Genomic DNA, 13,173 nt, shown 5'->3' on the forward strand with positions numbered 1-13,173 from the left:
ATAAATAATATATTTGGGTCTGATGCGAAAATTATGAACTTTTTAATGTTTGAGTAACACAAATAAAATATTTTCGTTGATTATTTTTAAAAAATCACTTTGCTGATAGTAATATTAATATTTCGAATGTTAATATTAACTGAATTAAATAATATATTTTATAATTAAAATATTAATTACATAATTCTCAAAATTTTAATTTTTTAATTAAACCCTACACGTACTACTTCACATCTCTCCTTTTTCTAAATATTTTATTGCACTCTCTTAAAAGTATATATTACTCATTGAAACCTTCTAAAGTATTTTTTATACCATTTTATTGAATTACGTTAATTTTCCAGAATAATTTATACAATTATGTCTGTTTGGAATTGAAGCAAACCATTTACCGATCAATAATCGATCCTTTTTGGTTGTTATGAAATAGAACTGAACCATTACAGTTTTGGGGGGCCTTAATCTTATAGATGACGAATTTCACAACTAAATACTCAAAATTTAATTTCATTTACTCTCGAATTTAAAAAAAAGAAAAAGAAGATTAAGCAACGAGGTTAATAATATAAATAAAGCAGCCAAAAACAATGACTAAACATTTTATGTACTGATATATGCTGAAGAAAAAACTGAATCATCCAATCAGTTCATCATTCTAATGAAATAAACTAAGTTAAACTGAAATTAAATATCGTAATCCGACAAACAAATCGAAAACTCAGTCTAAATATCTTACAAAGCTAAGCTTAAAGCAAAGTAAGATTAGACACATGAAACCTCAGTGTGGCATTTTTATCATACACTAACCTTGCTTGAAGAGTTTCATGGCATTCAAAGCCTTCATCCTCATCCCCTAGGACTACTCGATGAGCTGCATTTTCTGCCCCAACCATGTGGTTCAAGCAATTTGAAGCAAGTCTAAGTCTTCTTTGTATTCTCAGTTTTAAAAAAAGAAAAAGGGTATTTATACTGATAATCCGAAAGTTAATCGATGTTATATGGAAATATTACATCCTAATTCTTTGGCAGCAGTGTCGAGGAACTGTATAGTCATTCCTCTTGCAAGCTGACTATAAACTTCCCATGTTAAGCACTTTTCGATATCAGTTTGCCAGTTGATGGCACCTATATTGAAGAACTGGTAAGAGGGACCACGGATACCATATATTTCCAACTTAGATTTTGAATTGATTGAACCTATATGCAAAATATTGCGAAGGACTGATGTGCTGAGAGCTCGAACATGTGCGCTTGGATGAGAAAGGCATCGAGTCGTAGCTGGTAGACGACACTGCATGGTTTGGAGAGATTATCACATCAGCAAAGATCTTGCAGTGACATCAGGGGAAAGAAGAAAGACTACTTTACTATTCGCCCCATTTCGCTCCACATTAACAGGCATTGGAATTTATAATGAACAAGTTCAAAGCATGTTTCGACTTTAAGGTTGAGAGTATATCAGAAACGGGTATTTGCTCACCTTTAACAGGTTTGAAAGTCCATCTGCTACTGCCAGTCCTGATTCTCCCCACTCGAGTACCGGCTGAACTGCTCTAGCTGTTGCTTCCAGCAGCTGCCAGTTTTAGATGAGAACATCAAAGATATTAATGAAACTTTGGAATAAAATAAAATGCATTTGACTTCTTTTAAACATCAACCCAAACTAATTCAAGTAAATGGAGAGCCTAACTTGAAATATAAGACCACAACCCTCAAAAAATAAAACGAATAAAGTACTCTACTTCAACAAGGGCTTACACATGTACAACCTCACAAGGGGTGGACAACAAACAAAACTGGACTTTACATACCAAAACAGGAAACCTAAGACTTAATAAATGCAAGATAAGACCACTTATCACTCCATGTGTAGCTTTACAAGGGTCTGCATTTAGACAACTTCACAAAGGATAAAACACAAGGACATAAACACATAAGCTATAATACCATGTTAAGCATCCAATCCAAAACCAATTGGTGTAAGTGAAGAGGCCCAACTAGAATACAAGATTATATGAAACCCAAGACTACAAATGTGGTATGTTATCACTTAACAACCTCAAAATATCACAAGCGTTCAATTAGAATGACACCAAGATTGGCGAATGACTCTCTATAAGCAGAGATAGTTACAGTACCTCCAGTTGTGGTAAAGTACAAGCTTCCCCATCAACAAGCATACCATCTGTGGCACGTAGAAGTAGATCAGAAGCACTTGCCACAATGACCAATGATTCTGCGCTATCATGATTTCTCATCAGCTCGACTATCAATTTTACAATTCGCTGGTTGATTCTCCACATCTTCTGACCTTGGTCGTCATCTTTGGCAATCCAAGGCTGCAATTCCCTATCCGCCTGACAAGAACACAAGGCCATGAAAGTGACCAAACAGATGGAACAAATGAAGTTAAAAAACAAAAAATGAAGACAATGAGGCTATTTATGGCTGGTGGTTTGGTCACCATCTGCATGAGAGTTCATCTGATTATACGGAAGTGTTTTATGGCAAATGGTAGTCCGGGATTTTATTATCTTAATTATGAACTGACATCACCTTTTACAAAACATGCGGTGTTCAAATCAGCAGCCACAAAGAAAAGCAGGCCATCTGTTTTTCTAATTTTAGACTAGAATTATAAGATGAACAAAATTTGGACCTGAAGTACAACAGCTGTAGTTGCTTTTGTCGGTGATGCTGATACGACATTGCACAACGCATCAACCACCTAATTCCATCCAAGAAGGATAGTCAGACAAATATATTTCTGTAAAACCATAATGATGCATTTACAGATGAAACATGGGGCAATTACATGCATCATAGAAGATATCAACAGTGGCAAAACTGGGGGGGCTGGGGCTAAAATGAAAATTTTCCATATGGCACCTTTAAAATTTCTAAAATTTTAAATTAATAAAGGTAAAATTGCACTTTAGCTCCCCCCCTAAAAATATAAAAGTTTGATTTAATACTTTAAAATTTATAAAGATATAGTCTATTAAAATGGTGGAATTGCATTTTTTCTATAGTAAAAATTACAATTTAATTTCGCCCCCACCCCCCCAAAAAAAATTTTCTGGTTTCGCCCCTAGCTACCAATCCACACAAGTATACCAAACCATATCTTCTGTTTAGAAATTTAAAAGACAATGAATAAAAATTATGGAATCAGATACAACAAATCTTTTTTTACTAATTTTGACAATTACCTGTCTCCATCCCTGCTGGGCAGATGTGCTTTCGGCACTGGGTTGTGTTTCGGGCGCTGCTATCAGCTTGTGCCACAGTAGTGAAACTACAGAGAAACATAACTCTTGTTTCTCCACAAGCACTGATCTCAGAAGAATTTGTGCACTGCAATTGAATCCTATGTGCCGGTCCCTGGTGAGAAAATTGGCCAAATCTGAGGCATCTAATGGGAAACCTGCTATACCTTTGCCCAATGAATTTCCTAAGCCTTCATCTGATGCTAACAGTTTCTCAGATCTGAGATTATTGTCTGAACAAGTTGAATCTTCACATTCTGAAGCAGATGATTGCCCAGGATCAAAGCAAGTGGCACTTGAACACTTGTTTTGTTTTCTGTCATCTAAACAAGGGGAATATTTTCTAACAGGTGCATATATCAATTGTGCTTCTAATGGTTCGGCCTTGTTAACAATGGATGCAACAGCCTTGCTGTGAATATCGATGAGATTATATAACGATGATGCCCTGGTGTAAATTTCATTGTCCCACTTGCAGCGCATTAGAACAGAGAGTGCATACATGCAAGCCTTTGACCGTCTAAATAGTTCAGAAATATGAGCAGCAACCATAGCTGCAGCAACTATTTCATTTGAACTATAACCCCATGAGGTGCCAACAGAAGATGGCTTCAGCGAAAAAAGTGCCTCTAAAATTGCTAAGATTCTGTGAGTATGATGAATAGCAGAGTCAATACCATGTCCATACTCTATAGAAGATCCATTTACTTTTGCAGGGTTGGCCATAGCTTGAACATCTTTAGCAGTTGAATGAGTATTTCCTCTTGTAACCAAGGGGAACAACTGAAGCTCGCAGGCAAGAGCACAGACAGCAGCCAGCACATAAGAATCAAACGCAGCTACAGGCCCTTGTTTTTTTGCTTTTCTAGGTTTAATGTCTTTCAGCTTTTCAGATTGTGCCTGTGACTCCTCAACGCCCTCATCAGGAGGAAAACTTTCTTCACCTCTTGGTCTCTTACTCCCACTGAACTGAGCCTCATGACTAACACACACAGTTAAGACAACAAAAAGTAGGCGTGAAGCGAGCTCTATAGAAGCACATGATTCTAAAAACAGCGAATGCACCATTGTACGAAGCTCTGCCACAGCGAGATTCTTTGAGGCAGAACCTATGCTGTATCTTGTTTTTCTGGTTTGCTCCCTGGGGGATTCAGGTGGAAATGTTCTCTGAAGAATAGCTTCTACAGTCGCCACAAATATCTTCATGAGACATGCTTCAGAAGGACTTCCACGTGGAAGGTATTCGAGCACCTTAAGAAGAGGTATGTATAGATTCCATGATAGTATGGGAGGCTGCAATGGGGTTGAAACAATAATTTCTGGAAGATCAACAGCTGAAGAGCTCAAGGGAATCAGACCATAAGCAGCTTCCCATATTGTACATATTCTCCATTCCACCTCTGGTCCATGAGCGCAAAGCATTGATGCAATCCCTTGAGCAGTAGCTTCAATAGTTGCTTCAGCTGCAGGCACCTCAATCTGATGAAAAAGTATTTTGAGACAACTTTTTCAGTACTTGTGATCATGCATCATTGAATGTATAGACCCATGCATATTAACTACTTAGCAACAAAAGGAAACATAAAAGCTAAATATTGGATGATAACATGCAAAATTTTGAAGGGGACAAGTAATACCTGCTTTCTGTAACATGAGATATAACCACCAGAAGGTTCATGTTGAACTTCTACTCCCTCAACTTGTCTTATTGGAGGAAAAAGTAGTGCGGGCTGCGAAAGTATGCGAAAAAGTAAAGCTGCAGCAGCATCAGCAGCAATACCTGCCCTCATAGACATTGCAGTCCCAATTGCCCGCAAAAAGTGCAAATGCATCCAATTTCGAGGAAGCTACAACAACATCCACAAAATCAATTTGCTAAGACAAATAGAATGGTGATAATTGAAAGAATTATTGCATCATTTTTTAAGAAATATAATTATATGTTATTTTCCTAACAAACAATTGGCATCAGAGCAGAATACTTCCTCACAAAAAACTCTAAATTACGGCATATGTCATACAATTTAGTACTTTACCTCCTGACATTCACATAAGATTACAGTCTACCACATTGACTAATAACACCCACCTAAAAACCATCAGGTTTAACGTGACAACCATAGGTGTTTTAAGTATGAGCTTCACAACTGTTAACTGGACAAACACCCATTGGGTAGGTTAAAAGTTTCTTGCAAGCCTTATATTCAAGGTTTTCCTCAAAAAATAGAAGACAAAAAAAAGTCATATATTCAGGGTCACTTCTCAATCCATAGTCAAAAGCTTTTAAGCTGGATCTGAACAATAGCCATGTTATATAGTGCAGCAACCTCTAATGAAAACACTTTTATACAGAATGGATGTGCAAAACATAGTTCTCATGCATCTAGAAATACCTATTCAACCCATTTACACAAGTGTTTCATTGGAGGTGCAAACTGATTTTCAAGTCTGAAATGCTACTAATAACTAATGGAGAAACTATGATTAGTGGATCTAATTTTTTCTCCCATTTTTTAATGGCTGGGATAACGAAAACAGCACCCCCCCCCCCCACAAAAAAAAAGCACTAAAAACCCCCAATGGTAGAACCACCAAGCTTTGTTATTAAGGACTATATCTTTCTTATCCATATTAATCTCATTAAGATTAGCCACAACCTTCACGTAATTCTTTTTAGCATGTGGTTGAACAATATATGCTGACAAATTTAGCACTTTCATTAAGCTAATATTCATAAATTCCTCTTGGATCTCACAATTACGGATAGCAAAAATTCAAGATGATGAAGATGAGATCCATATAAAATTCTAGTTTGATGTTGCAAAGTGTCATTTTATATACATGCAGTGAAAAACATTTAACTCACCCTTATACCAGTTGCATAATCTTCGGCAGCACGAAGAAGTTCCACAAGCTGTACAGCAGCATCAAGTGCATCTGGAGCCCATGATGGTGGTGCTTCAAGAAGCCCAAGAAGAAGTCTTTGGGTCGCACTTGGAGTTGCAATGGCATAGTACCTGAGAAGGAAATATGAGATAATTGCTAGAAAAATAAGAAGAAAACTATATCATTTGGACACTAATACCAATTAGCAACTAGACATATCGGGTATTCATTTACATGATACCTTTGTCGGTTACCATATTACCAAGCACATATTTTAATCAATGTTAATATTTTGCGCACTAACATAGACTTTTGCATTCGCATTTGATAAACACTTCTGTTCCAAATATATGTCCTAGCGTCACGGGCCTAGATCCACTTTGGCCTGTGACACTAGTATGAATTTCAAAAGACCCCAAAATATTATTTCTTACCTTTTCGAGATATTCTAAAATCCTAGCTTTTTCCATACCAGTAACAGGTATTACATATTTGCTTTAAGAATATCAAATGTTGGCACTACAGAGGCAGTTTCAGATAGAAGGTGCATATTTACAAAAGCACACTAACACTGCAATCTCCATGCAACCTAACTTCTACCCCTTCTCAGAATAACACAAAGAAACAGTTATTCAAACATCCGCATTCCTGATGTAAATTTGGAAATGAATTGCTCAGTTCCCAGTAAAGAGAGCAAAAGCCAAGACTTACAAGCTATGACTATGTACGCCTACCACAAAAAGAAAATCCTTGAGTAATGTTGTCAAAGAGAGCTTGAAGGTTCAGCAACTTACCGATGAAATAAACGTGCATATGGTTCAAGAGCCGGTAACCCAGCAACTAGATGCTCATCCAAAGCTGTTGTTGGGGGAGGAAGTAGAAGTGCAGGGACTGCTGCAGCCGTTAAACTAGCAGTTTCGTAGCGTGCAACCTCTTCGTCGCATACGCTTAAAATGACACCAGCACCATTTGCAACGGCCCATCTTGGGGTTGATGGCATAAGCTGAGGATGCTTTCCAGATCCCCGAGAAGAAGCTTTTGAGAAAAAAAATAGTCAACTGATGAGTCCTCAGGCCTAAAATATCTTATGATTTGTTATTAAGAAACAAAACAACTTAAGGCCATCTTTATTTGAATATCTTGATACACATCCACAAGTCCATCCATTATTACGGGTCTATTTTAGTATTTCTCACATCAATTAGCACACACCATTTAGCACCAAATTATGAAACTGGAAACAACATAACCAGACAGTAACAAGTGAGGCCACTAGTGACACTTTGAAGATATACCAAACAATGAATTCTCGCTTATGCCTTAAGCCTCAAGGTAACAAAAGAAGACAGGAAATTTACCCAGTTTGCTTATAAAAATTAGCATAGAGACTGGACTGCAAACTAGCTCCTACTAAGTAATAAGTGCATCAAAATAAATTTTCTTTACACTCTTTTCAAGGGGAAGAAGAACATTTATTTTGAGTCGTTCTACAACAGAAGCTGGGGCATCAGTAGTCAAGATAATATGTATTTACTGTCAACATAGAGACAACCAAAAATTTCAACTTATCAACCAGTCACATGCAAACTACTCTTTAGAAAATGTATATAGTGCTTCATTGCAGTACAGAATTTCCAAAACCACATCCTGTATGAGCCTTCCACAGATTACCACATATATAGTTTATATAATCAGTTGTAGCTATAGCTATATATGGCTGGTTAAGAAGAGAGATATATCCTATTCCTATCATTTATACCTGAATTTTGATTGGCAGGATTTTTTAACTGTAATCACATTTGTAATTCTTGTTTTTATTGATGATTTTTGTAGCATATATATGCACTATGTATAACATAAACAAAAAAAAATATTTTCATGTTTCAACTTAACCTTGCATTTCTACCTCGTCTAATTTTTCATAATTGTTGGAACTTTTTCAACCATTATAGAAGGCTCGAGTTAATCAAATCTAGAAAATATCCATATCTAAAAACCTGAATTTCCCAATGAAAGAAACAAGTTTATAGCAAAAAAAGGGCCAATGCTTGAAACAAAATTTATAGTTTGGAGAAAAGTTCACATGCAAGCATGTGAAAAAATAGCCACTTCACTTAAATGTCACAAACAGAGTTAAATTCTTGTCTTGTATTTAAGCCCAAAATATTTAACTAACCAGTAGTAGGTGGCTTGAGGTCTCCAGCTGCATATTTGCCCATAACACCACTGCACCTGTTAACACATTTAAACAACTGTCAGCTTCAGACATAACCCCATAAAGTTCTAGGCAGTGAGACCTACTCACAGAATGAATCACGCAAAGGCATTTAAAGTTGATGACAGTTATATGATAAATTGAAGTACTATTTAGTTACTTAAAAGCAGCTTTATAACTCAGAAGCACACCATCCATAAATGAGCAAATAAAAGTCTTAAGCCAGTACTGAAGCCTTGGCAAAAAAGTTTAGGGGAGAAAGAAAGAATTACAGAGCAGTTTGAAATAATCATAGTGCTTAAGCAACGTAATACATGTTATAAAATGTGAACAAGCTGCAGCACCAGCAAAACATAAAGATATCCAAGGCAGACAAATGGAAATTGTATCCAAGCATGAGTGTCTATTCATATGTACCTACCAATAAAATGAAAACAGTTAAATCAACAAAAATCGTCTCCCAACATGTGTATTTTTTTTTCTGAGAGTCCATGTTTATTTTTAAATATAAATAATAAGTAGTTTGACTTTATCCTGATTAAAAATAACAAGAAAAGTAAAATTAGAGTTTCCTGTCCACAAAAAACTAGATACTTCTTTCTCAACAAATTCTTAAAATTATTCCAATAAATAACCTGTTTTGAACATCTGTGGATTTGCTGTCACAGAAGAACTGTAGAGTAATAATATACACCAACAACTCTCATAAGAAATATTATATCAACTTCCAACATGCATTCTTTTATTTGCCAAGACTAGAGCATAAATCACGACAACAGAAATTTACCAGAATGCCCTGACAACATATTAGCTACAATATGGACTTAGGTATGGGTGGCTCGCATAGGTATGTGTCTAACTGTCACTCGTTATTTGCTACTTTTGGACTCGCAGAAGCAGATAAAAGCATACACAAGATATGGTTATGCAAATGTCATAAAATTTTATAAGAGAATCTTATATGTAAATAGAACTTATTTTATATTTTACCCTTATAAGAAAACAAAATTTCATTTTCTTTTCCTTAAACTTGTAATAATCTAAAGGGGCTCAAACACACCCATCACTTGGACCATAAAATTAAGAATGAGCAAAAAAAAAACAGAAGAAAACCCAAGAGATGATACTCAGCAACCAAACAACCAATAAATGTTTTCAATCGCACATTGCACAATTCACTAGATGAGACAGGTAAAAAGAGCCAGTCCGTAACTACACAAAACCATGCCTGAAAACATCCTAGCTTGGCCTGCATAGGCACCATAAGACATCACGAGGAAGAAGAAAAATATTGAAATAATTGCCACCAAAGGGCATTTGACAAGGCATGTTTGATTCCATGAGCTTTTTTAAAGAGTAAGTGAAATGCATCAAACTCTCACATCTCATTTGCCTAACTATAATGGCAATCTTAACTACCACGCATACTACTTACGAAGCAAACTTTTCTGCTGCTGCTCGTAAGCCAGAAAACATACTACTCTCACAGTTCCCAGCCTTCTACTGATTGTTATTTATCGCTCATATTTCTTCAAACTTACAAAGCAAACTTTTCTGCTTATTATACCAGTTTCCCTTGCAAAACCAGTAAGAATCACACATAGAAAATAACAGATAAAGTTATAATTCAACCACCAACATGCTTTTAGTATTGAAATGTTACCACTAACACCACTTCTATCTTTATAGAGGCCAACTGATGCTTCAAACTACTCAGAAAGGTCAACATTAAGTTATATAGAAAGCACTCACCAACGGAAGTAATCACTTCTTATACCCAGAGGTGCAGCGAGCAATATATCAGTAATCCAGGGAGACAAAGGCCTTAAAGGCTTCCTCTCCTGTTGCATCAAAGGTATCTGAAAGGATGGTTCCCCATCTACAGATTCACTTGTCGTAGCTTGGCTGCTGCTGTGGCTTCTATCTGTTTCATTATTTTGTGGCTCCATTTTATATATTGGACGGTTGTAATGAGTCAGAATTCGCAAGATCTCTCCGCATGCTAGAGCCCACTGTTCAGAATACTCATTCTGTGAAAAAAGACAAATGCCACAGATATGCCCTTGGTCAGCCTCAATGATTCCTTATATAGTTAAAAAAGGAAAATTAAAGAGGGCATAGAGAATCTAATATCTAAAAGGAAAACAGGGAACAAGAAAAACAGTTTGAGAAGCAAAGACTATCTTCTTTGTTGAATGAAGAACTTTCGTATGATACCTCACTACTTGGGCAAACTAAGGAGATGAATGACGCAAAGGGCAAGGAACTCTTATCATACACCAGCGAACCATCAATGATTCCTGAAATAATTGGAAGAACAACTGCATGCCCATGTTCTGGATGGTGAAGGACAAAAGTTGCTGCAAACCAATTATTTTAAAGAATTGATTATTCTCAGTTAAATAACATAAATAAAATCATATGAATATATTAATTTAAGAAGAAGAAGAAGAAAGAACCAATACCCAGAACATCATCAAAAAGGCGTTGCTCCTTAGATGGATAGCGGGTGCGAATAAGCTATTACAAGAACAAGCAAATTTTGTTAGATATATAAATCTTTAACCATAAAAGACTTCCCTCTGTTGAAACATTGATAATAAACAAATTCGTTAAGTATCTTTTCCTTCATAGTTGGAAACTGTGAAAAGGTTGCACAAAACAAACATACCTCAGCAATATCCTCAGGGAATTGTTCTGATGTGAACTGACCAAAATACTCGACATATGCAGTAATTTGAACCTAAACAAGGAGAAACATAATAAAGCATAAGAATTTATATTAGCAAGAGATAATCATGTAAATTCAAAGAACCAGAAAGACGTGGATGCATCAACACAAAATTTAAAGAATTCATGTTTGCATTTCAAATGATATGATTCAACCAGGATACATTTTACATGCATGAACTTTCCAATGATCCCTCAAGCACATTACAAAATAAAATGACCCTTTATAAAGCCAAAATTTTCATAGATTGTCCTCAACCTCTTCCAACCATAAAGCCAATTCTATCATATTCTCTTCTAATAACAATATAAACAATTCAACTCAAGTTCAAGATATATTCCTTGTTTGATAAATCACCGTCTCCAAAATGAAGTTTTATTGCTAGAAGAGTCTTGAAAAGATAAACATGATGTATAGTGTTTAGCCATGGGAATCCAGTCCGCATATCAATCCAATGTTTTGCACGAGATAGATTTGTAAAATCACTCAGAATATCTGCCCCAAGCATACCAGGAATTCTACACGGCAAACCCTTCCTATGAATTAAACCAGTAATAGACATAGCTGATCTTCTCATTTCAGATTTCATATTTGTTCCAAATTAATGTTAATTCTCACTTAAATATATCTTTTAAATTCTAATAAGAATAAGTGAAATTGCAAACTGTTTTTCTTCTTTGCGGTAGTAGGAAACTAATTTTCCTCTATTTGCTTCAAATTGAGCCATATCATAGTGTATGTTCCACTCAATATCTATTGTAGCTAATATTCAGTAACATATTCAACTTTCGCCACCTATTTAACCAACCAAGGTTTGAGGTAAACCAAGCATGAAAGTAGAAGGGGAATTTAAAATGATTGGAAGATGCAACAAGTATTCAATAATCCAGAAAGGTTCATGCAAAGAAAACAAACAACAGGATGAGAACCACACGGTACCTTTCGTTCTTGAGGGTCTTGCGGCGGCGGCCAGAACAGCGATGAGAACTGAAGACCGTCAATCCACCTCTTAGATGGATTAGCCATTTAGAGTAAACAATATTTATCTTCCAAGTATACCTTTTTGAATCAATCACCAGAATAATCAACAACAACACACCAGGACCTACGCTTCCACTCTGCAACTGCTACCAGTCAAGAATCAAGATTTCGTAATTCAACATCACAACCCTGTCAAGCCCTCAGATTCCCACAAAATATCCGTTAATAGAAGAAAATTAGAAGAAAAAAATGAACCTGTACGAAATTCAACAGAAGAAACTATTGCATCTCTCTCTAAAAGGACTGAAAATTCACAACAGTAAAATTAGTCTCTACAACGTCTCAGCCTTTAACCGTCCAAAGCCTTATAAGACAACTGTTGTTTAACTTATAATCAGAATCTCTAACTTGACTGCAAAAACAAAGTGAAAATAATAAACAGAATTTAAAAAATAGTAATAATAATAAAACAAAATTTTATTAACATGGGTAAAAATTCAAATCACTTGAACATGGGTTTATAAGAAAGCTAAGAACATTGTCTATACAATAAACCTACCTAAACACTCAGATTAATACATGAACTTGATGGTTAACACTCAAAAAAAATCTTCAAACTTTACTAATGATAGAAAAGTACAATAAGCGATTATTATTTTAAGATAAACACACACACATACAGCAAATCGCCAAATCAATCAAAGAAAAAACGAAGATTAGATCCAAGACCCATTTTTAGAGTACTTTATAAAAACATAAAGAGAAATAGAATGAAAATTTCCAAACTTGGAAATTAAAAAGATAAATAAAAAAAAAGTTGGAAACTGAGTAAGTACCTGGGCTTCGGTTATCAGATGCTAAATATTTTCCTGAATTAATTTAGATTTAACGCTCTGTTTTAAACAAATGTGACAGTAAATTTAAAGGAAAAATAAATAAAATTTATGGAAAATATGAGGAGGTGGTACAGTTTTTGGTGAGTGAGAGAGAGAAAGAGGAGATCTTTAGAAGGGCCGTTCGCTTAAGATTGCTGATGACGTGGCAATGATATTTTCCTCTCGTCTCGCAGACTCCCCATGTCATGTCACCAT

The 13,173-nt window shown here is 35.6% G+C and overlaps 1 protein-coding gene across 4 annotated transcripts; it reads right to left on the bottom strand.

Moving 5' to 3' along the window:
- Window positions 1-653: 653 nt before the first annotated feature.
- LOC105769864 (protein GIGANTEA) lies at window positions 654-13,173 on the bottom strand. Of its 4 annotated transcripts, none has more exons than XM_012590804.2 (16): window positions 12,919-13,173; window positions 12,338-12,494; window positions 12,041-12,219; window positions 11,042-11,113; window positions 10,836-10,890; window positions 10,588-10,730; window positions 10,123-10,400; window positions 8,332-8,387; window positions 6,950-7,190; window positions 6,136-6,286; window positions 4,907-5,116; window positions 3,213-4,748; window positions 2,660-2,728; window positions 2,139-2,357; window positions 1,481-1,573; window positions 654-1,291 (listed from the first exon to the last, which is right to left on the bottom strand). In XM_012590804.2, the coding sequence occupies exons 3-16, from the start codon at window positions 12,125-12,127 to the stop codon at window positions 995-997; spliced, it is 3,507 nt and encodes a 1,168-aa protein (XP_012446258.1). In that variant the 5' UTR covers window positions 12,128-12,219; window positions 12,338-12,494; window positions 12,919-13,173; the 3' UTR covers window positions 654-994. The 4 variants fall into 4 exon arrangements, with proteins under 4 accessions (XP_012446258.1, XP_012446257.1, XP_012446259.1 ...); XM_012590803.2 differs by having other exon boundaries at window positions 12,041-12,225; XM_012590805.2 differs by lacking the exon at window positions 12,338-12,494 and having other exon boundaries at window positions 12,041-12,225.

This window comes from Gossypium raimondii, chromosome 5, assembly GCF_025698545.1.
Source record: "Gossypium raimondii isolate GPD5lz chromosome 5, ASM2569854v1, whole genome shotgun sequence".
In the NCBI taxonomy this organism is placed as follows: Eukaryota; Viridiplantae; Streptophyta; class Magnoliopsida; order Malvales; family Malvaceae; genus Gossypium; species Gossypium raimondii.